We start from the raw sequence: 22,472 nt of genomic DNA, 5'->3' as shown, positions 1-22,472 counted from the left end.
ACATTGTAGGTTAGACACTAAGTAGGCACTTCAAGGTTAGACACTGTAGGTAGGCCCTACAAGGTTAGACACTGTAGGTAGGTACTACAAGGTTAGACACTGTAGGTAGGCCCTACAAGGTTAGACACTGTAGGTAGGTACTACAAGGTTAGACACTGTAGGTAGGCACTACAAGGTTAGACACTAGGTAGGCACTACAAGGTTAGACACTGTAGGTAGGCACTACAAGGTTAGACACTAGGAAGGCAGTACAAGGTTAGACATTGTAGGTAGGCACTACAAGGTTAGACATTGTAGGTAGGCACTACAAGGTTAGACACTGTAGGTAGGCATTATAAGGTTAGACACTGTAGGTAGGCACTACAAGGTTAGACACTGTAGGTAGGCATTATAAGGTTAGACACTGTAGGTAGGCACTACAAGGTTAGACACTGTAGGTAGGCACTACAAGGTTAGACACTGTAGGTAGGCACTACAAGGTTAGACACTGTAGGTAGGCACTACAAGGTTAGACACTAAGTAGGCACTTCAAGGTTAGACACTGTAGGTAGGCACTGCAAGGTTGGACATTGTAAGTTAGACACTGTAGATAGGCTCTACAAGATTAGTGAAAACAAACAGAAAGCTGCATTGGGACAGCATTGTGAGATAGTAGCACATAACATCAAGAAAAATTATATATTTTGTCTGTCCCACAAAATTCCTCCTCTTGAAAGTTTTTTTTAATTTTTTTAATTATATCCTTGGCAAAAAGGAGATAGTGAACCCCATCGTGTACAGATATTTAATTACACATTTGTATATATTGTGATTTGTCTTCTGTATGATCAGATTTGAGGGTTATTTAAAAGTTGGAGTTTCAGCATCTGAATGTTCTTGTTTATTTCTGTTTCAGCTCCTCTTCGGTTCAGGTGTGCTCGCGTCCATAAGCCTTTCAGGGCCACAGCTGGATAAGGTGGTGATTGACAGGACCATGGTGGGGAAGCTCATCTCAAACCCCATCAGTGATGGTAATTACACCCATGTGCAAATCAATTTCTTACATTAACAGAATAGTGTGTCAACAGGTAGACTAATTACTGGCACTAGGGACTTACAAACAAAACAGGTAATTGCTTGTAAAGCCGCAGTTACAACACTCGGTACCACGTTCTGATTTCAAAGATTTATGAAGTAGGTGACTTGGACTTTGAATACCAAATTCCAATTTCTTATTTTCCTCATGGTACAGATGAGTAAAACAGGTGTTTATGCTTTAATTGAAACCTTCCGTAAGAAATGCATGAAAGTCTCTGTCGTGTAGATTTGTCATTTCTAATCTGCAATGTATATATGTATTTGGATGTACTTTCTGTAAGCCAACAATTCTATGTCTCAGCTGGGAAGATGAAGGCAAAGGAGCTGAGCTTGCAGCATGTGCAGTTGGAGTTGGCTGTATTATACAGCCATGCTCCTGCTGCAGTGGCTAACTCTGATCTTGGCAATTTTATCTCTTAAAGCTGAAGTGGGCAATTAATGGTTTCCCGGCTGCCATTTTCCTGAGGCCTTGAGCCACCTCCAGTGGCACTTGTGCAGATTATATCTCTTCCCAGCCGAGATCTCAGTCTGCCCATGTGCCACCTCCAGAGGCCATTTTCCTGAGGCTGTGAGTTTCAGGGAAATGGCCGCGTGTGCCGAGATTGAGAACTCGTCTGGGCTGAGATCCCAAACTGCGCACACACCGCCTCCAGCTGCCCACGGCCTCAGGAAAATGGCCACCAGGAAAACAGTGATGCGCTCCACTTCCTCACCGCCGACACCGGGCCCGCAGCATTGCACCGCTGGGATACCCCCTCCTCCCATCCAGAGCTCATAGCATTGCCCTACTTCTGTTGCCAGCTATCTGAAGAAGTGGCCATGCCTAGTGACCCCCACTGGCCCCCAGTTAAGATACCTTAAATTCGGACTTTAAGGTTGACCCATCTTATCTTATAAAAATTTTTTTTTTTTCCTATTTTCCACCCCAAAATTTGGGGTCCGTCTTACGGTCCAGATGCGTCTTATAGTCCGAAAAATCTTGTAATTGCAAAGTTGAATCATCCCTTTATCTGCAGCATATTACATAAGCAAAGAAAGTGGATGAGATTTTACCAAAACTCAGCCATACACGTGAATAACGTCTGTGCAGAAGTTGGGATTTTGTGCGGAGATATGGGGTGAGCTCCACAGCAAGTGGCAACAAAATCTGCCTGCGGGACAAGTGAATTATACTGATGACTTTTTTAAGGTCATGTATGGATGTACGCTAAATCTTTCAAGCTATGTAATAAAAATGAAATGAGGCTGCTATGGGCAATACCTCTAATTTGTGTCTAGATTTTTCTCCTCTCAGTACAATGTCCAATGTATAATATAAGTGCTCACTGTATGGACTGCTGTGTCAGATTTTTACTGTTGTTCATCTTCTGCTTCCCAAGTCCATTTTGCAGTATTTCTCCTCTTATATAGTTCCTAGTGAGGTCTGTGTCAGGAGTTGGGAAGAAACTCGCAGACCTAATGTTGATTTAGTTTGGTATATACTTGACATGTGGAATATGCAGCAAAAGTGCTCGTCTGAAAAAAGCTTAAGACAAAAGGAGGAGGGAGCCAGCAAGAAAGCCGAAGGACAGAAAGCACGCGTGATATGATAGCTAGCTTTGCATAATGTAATTTAGTGCTTCCTCGGAATCCTCTGTGAGCTTTATTTCTCATTTCCAAGGGGTTCTAGGAAGATGACATATTGATGTGCTTTAGGAGATTACTGAAAATAATATTTTAAAGCATCGGCTTGTAGAGTTGTCTTTGTGCAGAGCTGAACTCCTTTCTTCTGGTACCAGAAACCCCCAGTACAATGGTAACACGTTCTTTATCCTCTTTGTTTTTCAGCCGTGGTTACCGACACTTTCATCATCTTATCATTTCTCAAGGAAAACAAACTTTGTCTTATTCAGTTTACAAAAAAGCCCAGTTCTCCTGATATAAACAAGCACATGGAAAAGCTCTCCTCCCTGGATATGAAGGTACAAGTTATCTGGTATTCACCTCTTTATAGCAAAAACACAAGGCTGGAGATAATGTGGCCCAGTGGGGTAATAGACAATGAACAATGTGTCTATATTGCTTATAAATCGGCAAATAGTTGTGCATATTGATGTTATAAACCGCAGTATGCAAATGAACCAGGGCTAGTCCTGCAAGGCGTTTACACACCAGGACTAGCCCGGCCTCTGTAGGTGCAGTCACACCCCATGAGCGTGATTGACAGTCCCTGCACTGTGACTTCATTTCCTCAATCCTAGGAAATGTACTGCATGCGCAGAAGATGCAGCAGTACCGAATCTGTCAGTCAATCTCCGGTGATGTGACTGCAGGTACTGAGGACGGACTAGTCTCAGTGAGTAAACTCCTTTACTATTCCTGGTTCATTTCCATACAGCGAGCGGCTGGTTTTGTATGTGCATATGTATATAACAACGTGATCAGAAATAACGCTTTTAAACATAATAGAGGCAGTTTCATCGTATTATAGGACCGGCAGGTTCACTTTAACAGACAAAGGTATTTGTTCTTACTTTCAAGACTTATATAAAAGCGCAAAAAGTTAAAATTGCCTTTGGTGTATATGCTCATCTAATATTTCCAGGAATTGTCATAATTCTCCTGTTCTGTAATTTTCCATACACACTTTCTGGGGGTGCACTATAGGTGCAGGAACTTCCTTCATCTCTCCCAGCATGAATTGCTCCTGCAGTTCGTCAGTGCCCTGCCTTCAATGAACCAAAAGCCCACCACTGTTCTTTCTTAGGCTAAGTTCACATTAGCGTATCTATGCGCAGCGTATCTATGCGCAGCGTATCTATGCGCAGCGTATCATCTGCATGCGGAAACGCATGCCAAAACGCATGCTTACACATGACGCAAAAAAAATGCGTTTGTATGCATTTTTTTTTACGCTTGCGTTGTTTATGTGCATGTGTTCGGTATTTCCAGGAGAATTTGTGTATGCTTTGCGTATGCACAATTGGTGTGTCTCAATCAGTTCCTGGACATGCTCAGTCTGAAGTACGCATGCGCATCAAACACATCCATGCGCACGTCCTTGTGTACCAATGCGTTCCCATAGACAGTAATGCGTTGTTTTGACGCACTCCATCCGCATGCCTGTGCATATTTGACGCCTCAAAATAATGCAACATGTTGTGTTCGGCAGGCACCGTGAAACGACGCACGCGGACGCATCCGCATACAAACTGATGCAAACACCTGTCCCTGCGTACACTATGTTAAATATAGGTACGCAAGACGCATCCGGATGTATGCGGATCTGTACGCAGGCCTAGGCTGTGCACAGATACGCTAATGTGATCCCGGCCTTAATGCATTGTGACAGACAAGGGAGCAGAAGCAGAGCGCCAAAAACCTGCCTACCCCTATACATTCTGTAATCCGTCTCAAGGCCTCTGCTGCGAGAGAAGGACTACACTTGTAAACAGGCCGCAGACTGCAAATTAGAAAGAAGAGAGACACCTAGTGGACGTTAATTTGGAAGGGTTTTTTTGTGGGGGGTTGACAACAGATTTTTGAATAAAGTGTTTTACAGATTGTCTGTTTATCACATTATTTATGAAGTAAGATTATGCAACTATTTAAAGGGAACCTGTCATGTCAGATAATGTTATTTACTTGCAGATATAGGGTTAATCTGCAGGATAATAACTTTAGGGAGGTGTCCAGCCACAGTACTGAAAGTGCATTACCCATGAGAAAAACTTCTTGTGCCAGGAGCCGCCAGCTTTCAGTTATAGAGGTGTGCCTAGAGTGACTACTGTCACCGCCCACAGCACTGTGAGTGATGACTGTAAGCACATGCCAGCACTGACTGACAGCCTTCTCTGTACTGATACACTGTAGAGCCAGCTGTGAGTCAGTGCCCGGATGTGCTTACAACCGACGCTCACAGTGCTGTAAGTGGTGACTGTAATTGCCCCACCCATGCCGGAAAGCTGGCGGCTCCTGGAAGGAGTACAGTTTATTTTCTCCCAGTAGCTGCACTTTTAGCACTGCAGCAGGGCGCCTTCCTAATTCTATTAACCTGCAGATTAACCCAATAGCTGCAGGCTGCAGTCGTTATCGGACCTGACAGGTTCCCTTTAAATGAATTTTCCCAAAACAAACATTTATCACATATTCACAGAATAGGTTATAAATCCTGGGAATCCAAGCAATCACTAGAAATGGAGAGCTGATCACCCTCTTTCTTGAACACTTTGAATGGAGGTGGTCCCGCATCATGCTACTCTTCCATTTCTGTGGGATTGCAGAGCTAGCCCAGGGCTTTCCTCTCATTGTTCCACCCCAATATACCGTACTTTACAATAATGTAATTTCCAGTTCCAAGATCTAATTTTATTTTATCTGCCCATACTGTATTTTACAGGTATTTGCATTGCATTACAGTGGAAATATACCTTTTCTTTTTTTCAAATATTGTAGCCCCCTAGCTAATGCCCTACCACATCATCTGTCCTGTGTTACAGTCATGAAAAAAATATTCAGTGTTACTTACTTTAAAAGAACTTCTCTCATCTTAGAATTCCAGATGATATACAGTACAGACCAAAAGTTTGGACACACCTTCTCATTTAAAGATTTTTCTGTATTTTCATGACTATGAAAATTGTACATTCACACTGAAGGCATCAGAACTATGAATTAACACATGTGGAATTATATACTTAACAAAAAAGTGTGAAACAACTGAAATTATGTCTTGTATTCTAGGTGCTTCAAAGTAGCCACCTTTTGCTTTGATGACTGCTTTGCACACTCTTGGCATTCTCTTGATGAGCTTCAAGAGGTAGTCACCGGGAACGGTTTTCACTTCACAGGTGTGCCCTGTCAGGTTTAATAAGTTGGATTTCTTGCCTTATAAATGGGGTTGGGACCATCAGTTGTGTTGTGCAGAAGTCTGGTGGATACACAGTTGATAGTCCTACTGAATAGACTGTTAGAATTTGTATTATGGCAAGAAAAAAGCAGGTAAGTAAAGAAAAATGAGTGGCCATCATTACTTTAAGAAATGAAGACCAGCCAGTCCGAAAAATTGGGAAAACTTTGAAAGTGCCCCCAAGTGCAGTGGCAAAAACCATCCAGAGCTACAAAGAAACTGGCTCAAATGAGGACCGGCCCAGGAAAGGAAGACCAAGAGTCACCTCTGCTTCTGAGGATAAGTTTATCCGAGTCACTAGCATCCGAAATCGCAGGTTAACAGCAGCTCAGTGTAATAATTATAGGGGATAATTCAGGAGACTCTTTGCGTGGAACAAGACAACAGGACACAGTTTTATAAGTGGTAAAGTTTATATTATCACACGGTGATTCAAACAGCTGCAGAGAGAAACTCAAGTCCACAACACTTGGTGCAAATAATAAACACAGCTTAGCAGTCAATAGGAAACTTCAGAGGTAGATGCAAACAAACAGAAAGTCTACGAAGCACAGTTATTCTTGAGGAAACTTGACACAAATAGATCCTTGACTTAGTCCAGACACAGATATATATGCTATAAGGCAGTTCAAAACATATCTTAGCTTAACCAGGGAGGCCTGGTTAATAGTCTCAGGTTTTGCAGAGCAGCAAAAAGCTTACATGTCCAGCAAATGCAGATGGAAGTAACACGAGCAGCAGATGACGGAGGATTACTGAACACTGGTGTATGGAGCAGGAACTCAGAGCAGAGTGGCAGGATCTCCAACACAGGTTCACAGGAGCAGGTGCAGGAGCAAGGCCAGGGAGTAATCAGGAGCTGGATGCAAAGCAGAATAATCTAGCACAGACTGAAGACTGGGGTGGCGTTTTATAGCAGGAAGACAAGTGCACATGAGACCAAAGACGCCATGTTGGAAAAGGGCAATAATGCACAAAGGTAAAAAATGTTCAGAGTCCTGACATTACTCCCTCCTTAGAAGCGGCCTCAGGACGATCCTGGACCTGGTTTCTCAGGGAATCTCTGATGAAAACGAGAAATCTTCTGTTGGGCATTGATGTTTTCCACAGGTTCCCAAGAGTCTTCCTCAGGGGGATATCCCTGCCATCTTATCAGATATTGGAGCCGATTCCTGCGAATCCTGGAATCAATAATTTCCTCCACCACAAATTGTTCTTGCCCATCAATCAACACAGTTTGCGGAGGTGGCACAACACGTCCCTGGAAGGTATTAGGAGATATAGGCTTTAGTAAAGATACATGAAAAACTGGGTGTACTAGGACTATTGTCCTAGGCAGCTTCAGCCGGCAGGCCACAGAGCTCACAATACCGTTGATCTTGAAAGGGCCAATGAATTTCTGTCCACGTTTTTGTGAAGGAACGTTTAACTTCAGATTCTTAGATGCTAACCACACGAAATCTCCTACCTTGAACATGGGTGCAGGTTTTACGGAATCTATCAGCCGATCTCTTATAATGTTCTTGAGCCGTGGTCAGGGATTCCTTCAGAACCTCCAGATTTTGTCTCATCGCAGTCAGCCTTTCCTCCACTGCCAGAACCGGAGAATTAATTGGAGACCTAGGTAAAATACACGGATGATAACCCAGATGGCAAAGAAAGGTGTAAATTTAGTGGAGGCGCTCTGAGAATTATTATATGAAAATTCGGCTAACGGCAACAACTCCAACCAATCATCCTGGAGATGGCTGACATATCATCTTAGATATTGTTCCAGCGTCTGGTTGGTACGCTCAGTCTGACCATTTTGCTGGGGATGGTAAGCAGAAGAGAGACAGACATTAATATTGAGTGCAGAGCAAAACCCCTTCCAGAATCTTGAAGTGAACTGTACTCCACGGTCAGAGATGATCTCATCCGGCACTCCATGCAACCGAAAGACATTCTGTATAACCAAGTTCACTGTATCTTTAGCTGAGGGGAGGCCGGTGCACGGAACAAAATGAGCAGCATTAGTCAGGCGATCAACTACGACCATGATTGTATTCATGCCCCCCGATGTAGGCAGCTCCACAATAAAGTCCATTGATATAGACCCCCAAGGGCGGGATGGAACAGGTAATGGTTGTAGAAGACCCGTAGGTGCCACATGAGGAGTCTTGTAACGGGCACATACCTTGTAAGAGAGAACATAGTCCTTGGTATCCTTCAGGCAAGTTGGCCACCAGAAGAATCGGCTCAGGAACTCTTGTGTCTTCTGTACCCCCCTGTGACCAGCCAACTTGGAGTCATGTACCAACTTGAGGATCTGCAGACGGACGACCTCCGGGACGTAGATACGTCGATCTCTGAACCACATGCCACCCTTACATAGTTACATAGTTATTAAGGTTGAAGGAAGACTTTAAGTCCATCTAGGTCAACCCATAGCCTAACCTAACATGCCCTAACATGTTGATCCAGAGGAAGGCAAAAAAAAAACCATGTGGCAAAGAGTAAGCTCCACATTGGGGAAAAAAATTCCTTCTCGACTCCACATACGGCAATTAGACTAGTTCCCTGGATCAACGCCCTATCAAGGAATCTAGTGTATTTACCCTGTAACATTATACTTTTCAAGAAAGGCATCCAGTCCCCTCTTAAATTTAAGTAATGAATCACTCATTACGACATCATACGGCAGAGAGTTCCATAGTCTCACTGCTCTTACAGTAAAGAATCCGCGTCTGTTATTATGCTTAAAACTTCTTTCCTCCAGACGTAGAGGATGCCCCCTTGTGCCTGTCTCAGGTCTATGATTAAAAAGATCATCAGAAAGACAAGATTAATATCCACAGGTGGGTTGGCCAGAAATACATCACCTTCATAGGCCTCCCTGCACTTTTTCCACAAGTCCTGATCGTGGATAACTCCGATGAAATTGGCATCAGATAGAATGGTCTTGGACGGGGCTCCAGGTACAGAATCCGCAGTATGGATTCGGGATAAAGCATCAGCCTTCCCATTACGAGAACCTGGACGGAACGAGATAACAAAGTTAAATTGATTTAAGAATAAGTTCCAACGAGCCTGACGAGGAGAAAGACATCTAGCGGATCTAAGGAACTCTAGATTGCGATGGTCAGTTAGCACTATGATCTGTTGTGCAGCCCCTTGCAGATGATGCCTCCATTCTTTGAAAGCCGCAATAATAGCCAGCAATTCCTTGTCTCCCACTTCGTAATTCTTCTCTGCTGAGGTTAGTCTACGGGAAAAGAAAGCACAAGGATGTAGCAGACCCTTCTCTCCAGTTCTTTGGGAGAGAATAGCCCCCAAAGCATTATCAGAAGCGTCCACCTCTACATATCTTAGCTCAACCAGGTAGGCCTGGTTAATAGTCTCAGGTTTTGCAGAGCAGCAAAAAGCTTACATGTCCAGCAAATGCAGATGGAAGTAACACGAGCAGCAGATGACGGAGGATTACTGAACACTGGTGTATGCAGCAGGAACTCAGAGCAGAGTGGCAGGATCTCCAACACAGGTTCACAGGAGCAGGTGCAGGTGCAAGGCCAGGGAGTAATCAGGAGCTGGATGCAAAGCAGAATAATCTAGCACAGACTGAAGGCTGGGGTGGCGTTTTATAGCAGGAAGACAAGTGCACATGAGACCAAAGACGCCATGTTGGAAAAGGGCAATAATGCACAAAGGTAAAAAACGTTCAGAGTCCTGACACTCAGATTAGAGACCAGGTCAATGCCACACAGAGTTCTAGCAGCAGACACATCTCTACAACAACTGTTAAGAGGAGACTTTGTGCCGCAGGCCTTCATGGTAAAATAGCTTCTAGGAAACCACTGCTAAGGACAGGCAACAAGCAGAAGAGACTTGTTTGGGCTAAAGAACACAAAGAATGGACATTAGACCAGTGGAAATCTGTGCTTTGGTCTGATGAGTCCAAATTTGAGATCTTTGGTTCCAACCACCGTTTCTTTGTGCGACGCAGAAAAGGTGAACGGATGTACTCTACATGCCTGGTTCCCATCGTGAAGCATGGAGGAGGAGGTGTGATGGTGTGGGGGTGCTTTGCTGGTGACACTGTTGGGGATTTATTCAAAATTGAAGGCATACTGAACCAGCATGGCTACCAAAGCATCTTGCAGCGGCATGCTACTCCATCCGGTTTGCGTTTAGTTGGACCATCATTTGTTTTTCAACAGGACAATGACCCCAAACACACCTCCAGGCTGTGTAAGGGCTATTTGACCAAGAAGGAGAGTGATGAGGTGCTACGCCAGATGACCTGGCCTCCACAGTCACCAGACCTGAACCCAATCGAGATAGTTTGGGGTGAGCTGGACTGCAGAGTGAAGGCAAAAGGGCCAACAAGTGCTAAGCATCTCTGGGAACTCCTTCAAGATTGTTGGAAGACCATTCCCGCTGACTACCTCTTGAAGCTCATCAAGAGAATGCCAAGAGTGTTCAAAGCAGTCATCAAAGCAAAAGGTGGCTACTTTGAAGAACCTAGAATATAAGACATAATTTCAGTTGTTTCACACTTTTTTGTTAAGTATATAATTCCACATGTATTAATTCATAGTTTTGATGCCTTCAGTTTGAATGTACAATTTTCATAGTCATGAAAATACAGAAAAATCTTTAAATGAGAAGGTGTGTCCAAACTTTTGGTCTGTACTGTATGCTGCCACTTTTCTATGATTTTTTATGTCCAGTTCTTGGCACATTTAAGAAAAAAGACATTGAAAAGCTGGAGCAAGTTCAGAGGAGAGCTACCAGGATGGTGAGCGGACTGCAAACTATGTCCTACAAGGAACGGTTAATGGATCTGGGAATGTTTAGCTTGCAAAAAAGAAGGCTAAGAGTAGACTTAATAGCTGTCTACAAATATCTCAAGGGCTGTCACAGTTTAGAGGGATTATCATTATTGCACATGGAAATACGAGAAGCAATGGAATGAAACTGAAAAGGAGAAGATACAGGTTAGATATTAGAAAAAACTTTTTGACAGTGATCAATGGGTGAAACAGGCTGCCACGAGAGGTGTTGAGTTCTCCTTCAATGGAAGTCTTCAAACTGAGACTGGACAGACATCTATCTGAGATGGTTTAGTGAATCCAACATTGAACAAGGGGTTGGACACAATGGCACCGGAGGTCTTTTCCAACTCTAATATTCTATGATGCATATGCCATCACTTTAGTATCAGGGGGGATCCCTCACCAAACATGGAAATTAAAGGGACACAATGCTAGTTGAGTCGTTGTCCACTTCCTGTTCTTTCCCTACACAATGCCACCCAGATTACCTACTGGGAACTTGCAGCTCAACTCCATATGAATGGGGCTGACTGTATTTCCCTGCTTAGCCAGGTGGTCACAAGAGCCAATGTCCAGGGACCACTAAGAAGGGGTCACATTCCTAAAATACCAAGAATGGAAATTAGATTGTGAGCCTATGGTTCACAGTGCCCTGGGGAATGCCTTGCCACTATAAAACCCGGTAAAATAAGTAAGGAGTAATAATTCTGCACCTTCTGATCACGTCGTACAATTTTACAAAGTAAATGCTGTACACAATACAAAAACACTAAGGAAACTTGTACACGGCATAGTGTTCCCACTAATGTGCGTGCATGATTGCTCTCCTTGCTGAACCAGATGTCATTGTGATTAGTTTCATAAAATGCCTGAAAAACAAAATCAACAAAGTGATTGGCAGCATTTTCAGCATGAATAAAGTGGCGTCTCTCCTGTGCCAGTTTTACAGGTAATGTGTTTCCTTGTATCAGGGGCTTTGCATCTGCAGAGCTGTTTTGGAGCAAGTGTTTAATTTAGGTCTCAGTATATTACATTTGATTTTGCCTGGAAGGAAAACCCATCTGCAAGGAAGAGATGAGAGCATCTCATACATTTTTCAGGCTGTTTCAGTTCAAGACCCCTATTCCGTATTGACTTGTACGTTCAGCATAGCTGTCCACCGCAAAGTTAGCTCTAATGTAAAAAATGCACCGAACCACCTGAACGTGAGCCACGGCACTGCAAGATAAACTCCTGTTTCCAGTCCAGAGAACCGAGCCTTGACATTGACATGCTCTTTCAAGTTAAAGTGTCTGGGAAATTATCATTTTATCTTTTCTGTCACCCACAGGTTCACAGCACTTGGTTTAATGTTCATTCTCTCGGGAGCATGCCGAATGTTAAGGGAAAAAAAACTCGACTGTCTTTTTTAAAGGAGAAATTGCTAAATTCATAGTTACAGTTCTTATGTACTCATTAGTTAAATAGGAGTAAATGTAGAGCATTAGTTTTAAATGTTACTACCTATAGCCTAAAAGATACACTAATTTTTAGTATGATACAGGAAAAATATATCTGTGTACCATGTTAGCCACTCGAAAAAAATATTACAATTTGAGAGTCCTCAGTGGTTGATACTTTTTAATGGCTAACTGAAAAAAAGGAAACAAATAGCAAGCTTTCCAGACTGCTCAGGTCTCTTCATCAGGCTTAGTATATTGTAGGTATGTAGAATTGGATTTGTAATCCAGGGTCCTTTGGGAATTAGATTTTCCTTTTTGCATTTGGATAAGAAAAAAAATATTGCTATCCAATCATGCACATTTCCTGTGTCTTTAACCAAGCCTGCAAAACAAAGAAGAAAAAAAGACTAGACCAATAATGGTATGCACACCCATGGATAGTACAAAAACATCATAGTACTTTATTAACACCTCAGAAAAGACAAACACAGGATAAAACCATTTAAAAAAAGGCCTAAATATAGGACCAGTGGTCCTCACCCCTATACAGATCATGCATTATATAACATAACCAAAGCATAAAGTGCGGGTACCAATCTATATAGACATAAATAATGTGCTTGGTTACGTTAGTGCAAATACGCAGTATCTCTTGTTTAAGTGCATTAAATAGCAAACCAATAAGCTATAACAAACCAAAATATTGCAAATACAGAGAAAAAGGAACTAAATAATGGCACACAATACACTGTAGTCATGTATCGACATAATAGTGGCTGCATAAGTAAGGCAAAATAAATTGCAGTATAATATAAGCATGCTCAATACCTGAACGATATTAGCCCCAATGTACCCATCACAAAGTGAACCTAAGCTGTCATCATAAGACCTGGCCAGGTATGTAGCAAGGCTCCCAAGAAGAGGGAAGTACTGCCAATTCAAATAAAGGGCAATAAGCTTACGGATTTGAAGGCGTGCCAAGAATGAAGGCTGTAGCACCGGTGCTAAAAAATAACGCAGGTCGAGGCAGCCAGAGAAAACAAGAGACGGAATAAGGGGTGAGGCAAAAGCCCCACGTGTATCGCTGCAACTGCAGCTTCGTCAGGGGAAGCCTGGTGAAGAGACCTGATCAGTCTGGAAAGCTTGCTATTTGTTACCATCTTTTCACTTTTGCCATTAAAAGGTAGGAACCACTGAGGACTCTCACATTTTAATATTTTATTATTAATAATTTAAAGTAACACTCCAGCTATATATTTTTTTTAGCAGCTACAAATAATGGGGAGGTCTGTAATTTTTATCGTAGGTACACCTCAACTGTAAGAGACAGAATCATAAAAAAATCCAGAAAATCACGTTGTATGATTTTTACATAAATAATTTGCATTTGATTGCATGAAATAAGTATTCACCTGCCTGGAGGTGCCTATGCAATGTCGTTAGTTAGTTTCTTAAACACACTTGCTAGTTCTCTTGGTCTAAGTGCTTGTATATCTGTCCTGTATATCAGCCATGCCTGCCTGCCTGTATATCAGTCGTGCCCGCCAGTACCTGCCTGCCTGTGTGTCTGTCGTGCCAGTCACTACACCAGCTGTGCCAGCCAGTACTTGCCAAGTCTATTGTTCCAGCCTCCTGTCCCTAGGGGGTCAACTGCCATCCACCCGAGGTCAGTCCTGGAGTAGTACCACATTCTACGTCCCTCCTAGGATCGTGATATTGTCAGCCGCCGTGCATCCGAGGTCTGGCTTAATGAGGTACCTACTCACTTCCCTCCAGGCTCTCCTCGGATTACAGTACAGTGGTTCCACCACCCAGTCCATTACAGCAACATTGAATTTCCACTCCCTCCAAAGATTTTCTATTGGGTTCAGGTCTAGAGACTGGCTAGGCCACTCCAGGACCTTGAAATGCTTCTTACAAAGCCACTCCTTAGTTGCTCTGGCTGTGTTTTTCAGGTCATTGTCATGCTGGAAGACCCAGCCACGACCCATCTTCAATGCTCTTACTGAGTGAAGGAGGTGTTTGGACAAAATCCATCCTCCCTTTAATACAATGCAGTCCTCCTGTCCCTCTTGCATAAAATTATCCCCAAAGTATGATGTTTCTTCCACCATGCTTTATGGCTGGGATGGTGTTCTTTAGGTTGTACTCATCCTTCTTCCTCCATCCAGATCATCATTGGCGAACTTCAAACGGGCCTGGATATGTGCTGGCGTGAGCAAGGGGGACCTTGCGTGCCCTGCAGGATTTTAATTCATGGTGGTGTAGTGTGTTACTAACGGTAATGTTTGAGACTGGTCCGAGCTCACTTCAGTTCATTGACCAGGTCCTCCCATGTAGTTCTGGTCTGCTTCCTGACCTTTCTCAGAATCATCCTAACCCAACGAGGCGAGATCTTGCATGGAGCCCCTGACCGAGGAAGATTGACAGTCATCTTGTGGTTCTTCCATTTTCTAACAATTGTGCCAACAGTTGTTGCCTTCTCACCAAGCGGCTGGCCTATTGTCCTGTAGCCCATCCCAGCCTGGTGCAGATCTACAATGTTGTCCCTGGAGTCTTTAGACAGCTCTTTGGTCTTGGCCATGGTGGAGAGGTTGGAGTGTGATTGATTGTGTGGACAGGTGTCTTTTATTCAGGTAACGAGTTTAAACAGGTACAATTAATACAGGTAATGAGTGCAGAGTAGGAGGGCTTCTTAACCCCTTCCCGACCTGTGACGCCACGTAGGTGTCATGAAAGTCGGTGCCAATCCGACCTGACGCCTATGTAGCATCATGGCAGGATCACATTCCTGCAGATCGGGTGAAAGGGTTAACTGAAATTTCACCCGACCTGCAGGGAACGGGGGGTGGTACTTGAGCCCAAGGGGGAGGCTTTGCCCCCCCTCCCCCGTGGCTACGATCGCTCTGATTGGCTGTTGAAAGTGAAACGGTCAATCAGAGCAATCGTAACATTTCACCAATGAAAACTGGTGAAATATTACAATCCAGCCATGGCCGAGGCTGCAATATCATCAGCCACAGCTGGAAACCCCGATCTGACCCCTCCACCGACTGACGGCGGCAATCTGCAGCCGCCGCCAGTGTTTCCTACCCTCCGTTATGTCCTCCGCCCTCCTCTCCCCTCCATCCTGTCCGGCGCCCCCCCCCGCTGTCTGATCACACCCTCCATACCTCCGAAGTCCCGGGGTCCCTACCAGTGTCCGTCCGGCTTCTAGGATGGGCGCCGCCATCTTCCAAAATGGCGGGCGCATGCCCAGTGCGCCCGCCGAATCTGCCGTCCGGCAGATTTGTTCATTCATTTTGATCACTGTGATAGATCATATCACAATGATCAAAATAAAAAGAAAGTAAATAACCCCCCGTTTATCACCCCCATAGGTAGGGAACATAATAGAATAAAGAAAATATATTTATTTTTATTTTTCCACTAGGGTTAGGGTTGCAATTAGGGTTAGGGTTGCAATTAGGGTTAGGGTTACGGTTAGAATTAGGGTTAGAATTAGGCTATGTGCACACGGTGCGGATTTTGGCTGCGGATTGACCACTGCGAATTCGTAGCAGTTTTCCATCACGTTTCATGTAAACCTATGGAAAACCAAATCCGCTGTGCACATGGTGCGGAAAATACCGCTCGGTATTTTCCGCAGCATGTCAATTCTTTGTGCGGGTTCCGCAGTGTTTTCACCTGTTCCTGTATAAAAATCCGCTGGTGAAATCTGCACAAAAAACACTGGAAATCCGCGGTACATCCGCAGTTAAAACGCAGTGCGTTTTACCTGTGGATTTTTAAAAACAGTGAGGAAAAATCTGCACACAAATCCACAACGTGGGCACATAGCCTTAAGGTTAGGGTTAGAATTAGAATTGGGGTTGGAGTTAGGGTTAAGATTAGGGTTAGGGGTGTGTTGGGGTTAGGCTTGTGGTTAGGGTTATGGTTGGGATTAGGGTTAGGGGTGTGGTTAGGGTTGTGGTTAGGGGTGTGTTGGGGTTAGGGTTGTGATTAGGGTCATGGTTAGAGTTGGGATTAGGGTTAGGGATGTGTTGGGGTTAGTGTTGGAGTTAGAATTGAGGGGTTTCCACTGTTTAGGCACATCAGGGGGTCTCCAAACGTGACATGGCGCCACTATTGATTCCAGCTAATCTTGCATTCAAAAAGTCAAATGGTGCTCCCTCCCTTCCGAACCCCGACGTGTGCCCAATCAGTGGTTTACCCCCACATATGGGGTACCAGCATACTCAGGACAAACTGGACAACAACTTTTGGGGTCCAATTTCTCCTGTCACCCTTCTGAAAATAAATAATTGTGGGCTAAAAAAATAATTTTTGAGGAAAGAAAAATGATTTTTTATTTTCACGGCTCTGCGTTATAAACTTCTGTGAAGCACTTGGGGTTGAAAGTGTTCACCACACATCTAGATAAGTTCCTTGGGGGGGTCTAGTTTCCAAAATGGTGTCACTTGTGAGGGTTTCTACTGTTTAGGCACATCAGGGGCTCTGCAAACGCAACGTGACGCCCGCAGACCATTCCATCAAAGTCTGCATTTCAAAACGTCACTACTTCCCTTCCGAGCCCCGACGTGTGCCCAAATAGTGGTTTACCCCCACATATGGGGTATAAGCGTAGTCAGGACAAACTGGACAACAACTTTTGGGGTCCAATTTCTCCTGTTACCCTTGTGAAAATAAAAAATTGCGGGCTAAAAAAAAATCATTTTTGAGGAAAGAAAAATGATTTTTTTTATTTTCACGGCTCTGCGTTATAAACTTCTGTGAAGCACTTGGGGGATCAATGTGCAAACCACACAACAAGATAAGTAACTTGGGAGGTCTAGTTTCCAAAATGGGGTCACTTGTGGGGGAGCTCCAATATTTAGGCACACAGGGGCTCTCCAAACGCGACATGGTGTCCCCTAACGATTGGCGCTAATTTTTCATTCAAAAAGTCAAATGGCGCTCCTTCCCTTCCGGGCCCTGCGGTGTGCCCAAACAGTGGTTTACTCCCACATATGAGGTATTGGCGTACTCAGGAGAAATTGCCCAACAAATTTTAGGATCCATTTTAGCCTGTTGCCCATGTGAAAATGAAAAAAATTGTTGCTAAAAGATCATTTTTGTGACTAAAAAGTTAAATGTTAATTTTTTCCTTCCATGTTGCTTCTGCTGCTGTGAAACACCTGAAGGGTTAATAAACTTCTTGAATGTGGTTTTGGGCACCTTGAGGGGTGCAGTTTTTAGAATGGTGTCACTTTTGGGTATTTTCAGCCATATAGACCCATCAAACTGACTTCAAATGTGAGGTGGTCCCTAAAAAAAATGGTTTTGTAAATTTTGCTGTAAAAATGAGAAATCGCTGGTCAAATTTTAACCCTTATAACGTCCTAGCGGAAAAAAAATTGTTTCCAAAATTGTGCTGATGTAAAGTAGACATGTGGGAAATGTTATTTATTAACTATTTTGTGTCACATAATAACTCTGGTTTAACAGAATAAAAATTCTAAATTTGAAAATTGCAAAATTTTCAAAATTTTCGCCAAATTTCCATTTTTTTCACAAATAATCGCAAAAATTATCGACCTAAAGTTACCACTAACATGAAGCCCAATATGTCACAAAAAAAACAGTCTCAGAATCGCTAGGATCCGTTGAAGCGTTCCTGAGTTCTTACCTCATAAAGGGACACTGGTCAGAATTGCAAAAAATGACCAGGTCATTAAGGTCAAAATAGGCTGGGTCATGAAGGGGTTAAAGAAAATCTAACAAGTCTATGAGAGACATAATTCTTGCTGATTGGTATGTGATAAAATACTTATTTTATGCAATAAAATGCAATTTAATTACCATATTTCTAAATCATACAATGTGATTTTCTATTGCTTTGTACCTATGATAAAAATTATAGACGTCGCCATTCTTGTAGGTGGAAAAAGTTGCATAATCGGCAGTGTATCATACACTTATTTTCCCCACTGTATGTTGTACGATTGGTGCCTATAAAACTACATATATTAAATAATTACCAGTATGGCAGTCAAAATGGAACATCCTCTCTTCTCAAGACAATCAATTATTAACACCTTAATTTTCCATTTTCTAGAGTTTTGTTTTTCTTCTTCCTTTCCTCCAAGAGCCTCAACTTATTTATTTTTTCCCATCGGTGTAGCCGCATGATCAGTTGTAGCTTTGCATGATACCGTTCATATTGCCATACAATATACTGGAAAATGGGGAAAAAATTGTGAAGTATGGTGATATTGTGAAAAAAAATATCTTGCCATTCTGCCTTTATTTTTAGTGCTTTGCTTTTACGATGTTCATTACGCGGTAGATTTGACCTGACAACATGATTCTCCAGGCCAGAATGATTATTGTCATACCAAACTTGTATAAGTATTTTTTTATATTATTTAAGTGGTGGTAAAGTATCATAAATGTCGGGTGTGAATATGCAGGCAACAGTGTCTATTCATGCTCTAGGTTTTATTATTTTAGTGGTTAGGTAGAGGAAGTCTGGTTGATTGCCCACAACAGAAGACAAAAGACTGATACTTCCAAGCTAGTGTGAACGAGTGCATACTAGGAGCAGCCATCTCCATATACAATAAAGAAAAAATGATGCGCTCTGTAGCGCTAAAGCATGTCAATGTGAAATATGAATAGCAATACTGCTTCTGGATAATAGGAAAAAACTGAGACACTTAGCACATAATTTTGCCAATGCATGAATTGTTCAAATTATGTGCTAAGTGTCTCAGTTTTTTCCTTGTATCCAGAAGCAGTAATGCTATTCATATTTCATATATTTCATATTGACATGCTTTAGCGCTACAGAGTGCAACTTTTTAGTTTATTGAATCGCCACAACATTCAATAGATTACTCAATTTGGTGGAGAGAGTAATGAAAGATTGGGTATAAAAAAAAAAAAAGAAAAAAAAGTGGGCAGCACTCAAAAGCACCTTCCTTGCAAAAAACCCCTAATGAGTCAATAAATACATGTCAACAAGTGGCCACGTTTTGGTTATTAAAGGGAATCTGTCAGCAGGATTGTGCTCAGTTACCTACAGGCAGTGTGAAGTTGGCTCTGTTATACTGATTACATTGATATCTAGTGATGAAATCCATCTTGTGGTTGTTGCTTAATCTTTATTTGTCTTTTCTCAGTTAATGATATGCCCGTGCTCCTAGGCGGCCTGTGGGGAGGGGGGGGGGGGGTCTTCATGTGGAGTTCTGCTTACATATTCATCTGTATGGCTTATGACAGATCACTGATCGCTCAGTGACCTGCCCCCTATTTTACATACTGAATATAATATGTTTTGAAAAAAAAATTCATAAGTATTCAGAAAAAAAAATTGTCCCTCAAAATGGCGTCGGTGGCATCTGCCCAGTAGCATCTATCAAATCGCCAATAGAGGAGTGGGCCAAAATCCCTGCTGCAGTGTGTGCAAACTTGGTCAAGAACTATAGGAAGTGTGTGACCTCTGTAGCTGCAAACACAGGTTTCTGTACCAAATATTAAGTTCTGTTTCTCTATTGTATCAAATACTTACCGTATTTAATAGTTTGGACAATTACGGACACAGCTATACCAAATATAATTTTTTTAATTTTCCTAATTGTATTTCATACGCAACAAATAGGGAAAGTTTTTTTTAACCATTTTTTAGTCTATAAAACTTGACCATGCTATAGCTTGTACAATTTACTAGAAGACTTCTGTAGCGCAGTGTGTTAAGTGTCATCATTATCATATTAAGAGCTTAGTAGGAGCACCAAGATGGCAGAGCTGGGGGCCTTCATTAGGCTCCTGCCCCCATGACATCCCAATGGCATCCCTTGATTGTGTAGATGCCGCGTTCGCCATTGACTGTGGCCACTGAGGGTTGTTACCGTCATTTCCAGCTCTTGCAGCAGTAGCCCAGCTGTGTGTTCCTGATCCCATTCTTTACTCTTCTTAGTCCCTTTTGCCCGGAATATATTATTCTATAATGGAAATGTTAAATTCCATTATGTATTCTGTATTGATTCTCCTCAAGATCCCTGTGTGTTGTCATTACTAGTGATGAGCGAATATACTCGTTACTCGAGATTTCCCGAGCACGCTCGGGGGTCCTTCGAGTATTTTTTAGTGCTCGGAGATTTAGTTTTTCTTGCCGCAGCTGAATGATTTACAGCTATTAGCCAGCATAAGTACATGTGGGGATTCCCTAGCAACCAGGCAACCCCCACATGTACTTATGCTGGCTAACAGATGTAAATCATTCAGCTGCGGCAAGAAAAACTAAATCTCCGAGCACTAAAAAATACTCGGAGGACCCCCAAGCATGGAATCTCGAGTAACGAGTATATTCGCTCATCACTAGTCATTACGCAGGAATCTACTTTTTTTTTCTCTGTGGATTAAAATCTTTATCAGTCTGATCATTGTGATCTTAAAGGGAACCTGACTTTGGTTTAATGCTGCACCAACCACGAGGATGAATCAGAGCCAGGCTGTGGCGTTTCAGAGAAAACATACTTTGGAAATCCAGACCGGGAACAGACCTAACTAATGTCATGCAGCTTTTCCCCACTACCATCCCTTTTGACTGACAGGTCTCTCCCTATATACACAAATGGGAGAGACCTGTCAATCAACTGAAGTGGTGCAGGGAGAAGATGGGCGGGGACCGCACCGGACTAGTCTCAGGACTGTCCTTATGGTCCAGGGAGAAGATGGGCAGGGACCGCACGGGACTAGTCTCAGGACTCTCCTTATGGTCCAGGAAGAAGATGGGCGGGGACCACACGGGACTAGTCTAAGGACTCTCCTTATGGTCCAGGGAGAAGATGGGCAGTGACCGCACCAGACTAGTCAGGACTCTCCTTATCGTCCAGGGAGAAGATGGGCGGGGACTGCTCCGGACTAGTCTCAGGACTGTCCTTATGGTCCAGGGAGAAGATGGGCGGGGACCGCACGGGACTAGTCTCAGGACTCTCCTTATAGTCCAGGGAGAAGATGGGCGGGGACCGCACGGGACTAGTCTCAGGACTCTCCTTATGGTCCAGGGAGAAGATGGGCGGGGACCGCACCACACTAGTCAGGACTCTCCTTATGGTCCAGGGAGAAGATGGGCGGTGACTGCTCCAGACTAGTCAGGACTCTCCTTATGGTCCAGGGAGAAGATGGGCGGGGACCGCATGGGACTAGTCAGGACTCTCCTTATGGTCCAGGTCGGCTTTTCAAAGTGTGTTTAGTCTGAAAACGCTGCATTTTTGAGTTTACAAACGTATCTGTAATCGCATAGCCAGACTCTGATTCGTGCTCATCGTGGTTTGGACAGCATGAATCTAATGACCGGCTCCTTTTAAAGTGATTCCTCAATAATAAGGAAAAAGAAGGAAACTTTTCAGATAGAAAATGGGGGCTCAGCACCCAAGGAAATAAAGGCTTACCTTACAGAACATGTGCACTTCTACTTTAAATTTCATCGTAAACTTTTTGTAAATAATGCTCAGATAGGACATTAGTCTTAAGAAGGTCTAATACAGGGGTAAGCAACCTGCGGGATTCCAGCACTTATGAAACTACAACTCCTAGCATGGACTGACCGCCTGCAAGGATTTACAGTGCTAAGATAAGAATCAGTTTCTAGCATAATAATAATAATAATAATCTTTATTTTTATATAGCGCTAACATATTCCGCAGCGCTTTACAGTTTGCACACATTATCGTCACTGTCCCCGTTGGGGCTCACAATCTAAATTCCCTATCAGTATGTCTTTGGAATGTGGGAGGAAACCCACGCAAACACGGAGAGAACATACAAACTCTTTGCAGATGTTGTCCTTAGTGAGGCTTGAACCCAGGACTCCAGCGCTGCAAGGCTGCAGTGCTATCCACTGCGCCACCGTGCTGCCCATGCATCCATTATATCGAAATGTATCAAAACTCTATACCCATTGTAGTTATCCGGGGCGAGATAGCACTTCTGGTGTTGGCTTATATGAGGTTGTTGGGTTTGACCCAAGAGTTCCGTGACTAGTTCGAATGTCACGGCCTGAAGTCTGTGAACATCAGACTCATGAATTCAGCCTTGATACCATTTCTCGATGACTCCTCTTCAGAGTCTACCCTTAGTTCCAAACATCTTACATCATTCATGAATGTTTCTTGGCGATTCCAGGTTATCGTCTGTCATTTATAAGGCTGTGGGCAACTCATCCTAGTTACTGAAATCACCTAAGGGAGAATATGTGTTACTGAA

The 22,472-nt window shown here is 43.2% G+C and overlaps 1 protein-coding gene across 3 annotated transcripts in view; it reads left to right on the top strand.

Moving 5' to 3' along the window:
• WDPCP (WD repeat containing planar cell polarity effector) overlaps positions 1-22,472 on the top strand; it is a 357,770-nt gene that overhangs the window by 120,393 nt on the left and 214,905 nt on the right. For all 3 annotated transcript variants that reach the window (XM_077282497.1, XM_077282498.1, XM_077282499.1), the window contains 2 exons: positions 896-1,010; positions 2,905-3,038. In XM_077282497.1, the coding sequence (XP_077138612.1) occupies positions 896-1,010; positions 2,905-3,038 (249 nt within the window). The remainder of the gene's footprint in view (positions 1-895; positions 1,011-2,904; positions 3,039-22,472) is intronic.

Source organism: Ranitomeya variabilis, chromosome 2, assembly GCF_051348905.1.
Source record: "Ranitomeya variabilis isolate aRanVar5 chromosome 2, aRanVar5.hap1, whole genome shotgun sequence".
In the NCBI taxonomy this organism is placed as follows: domain Eukaryota; kingdom Metazoa; phylum Chordata; class Amphibia; order Anura; family Dendrobatidae; genus Ranitomeya; species Ranitomeya variabilis.
The sequence above is the reverse complement of the archived record's forward strand: the minus strand, read 5'-3'. Positions and strand labels throughout refer to the sequence as shown.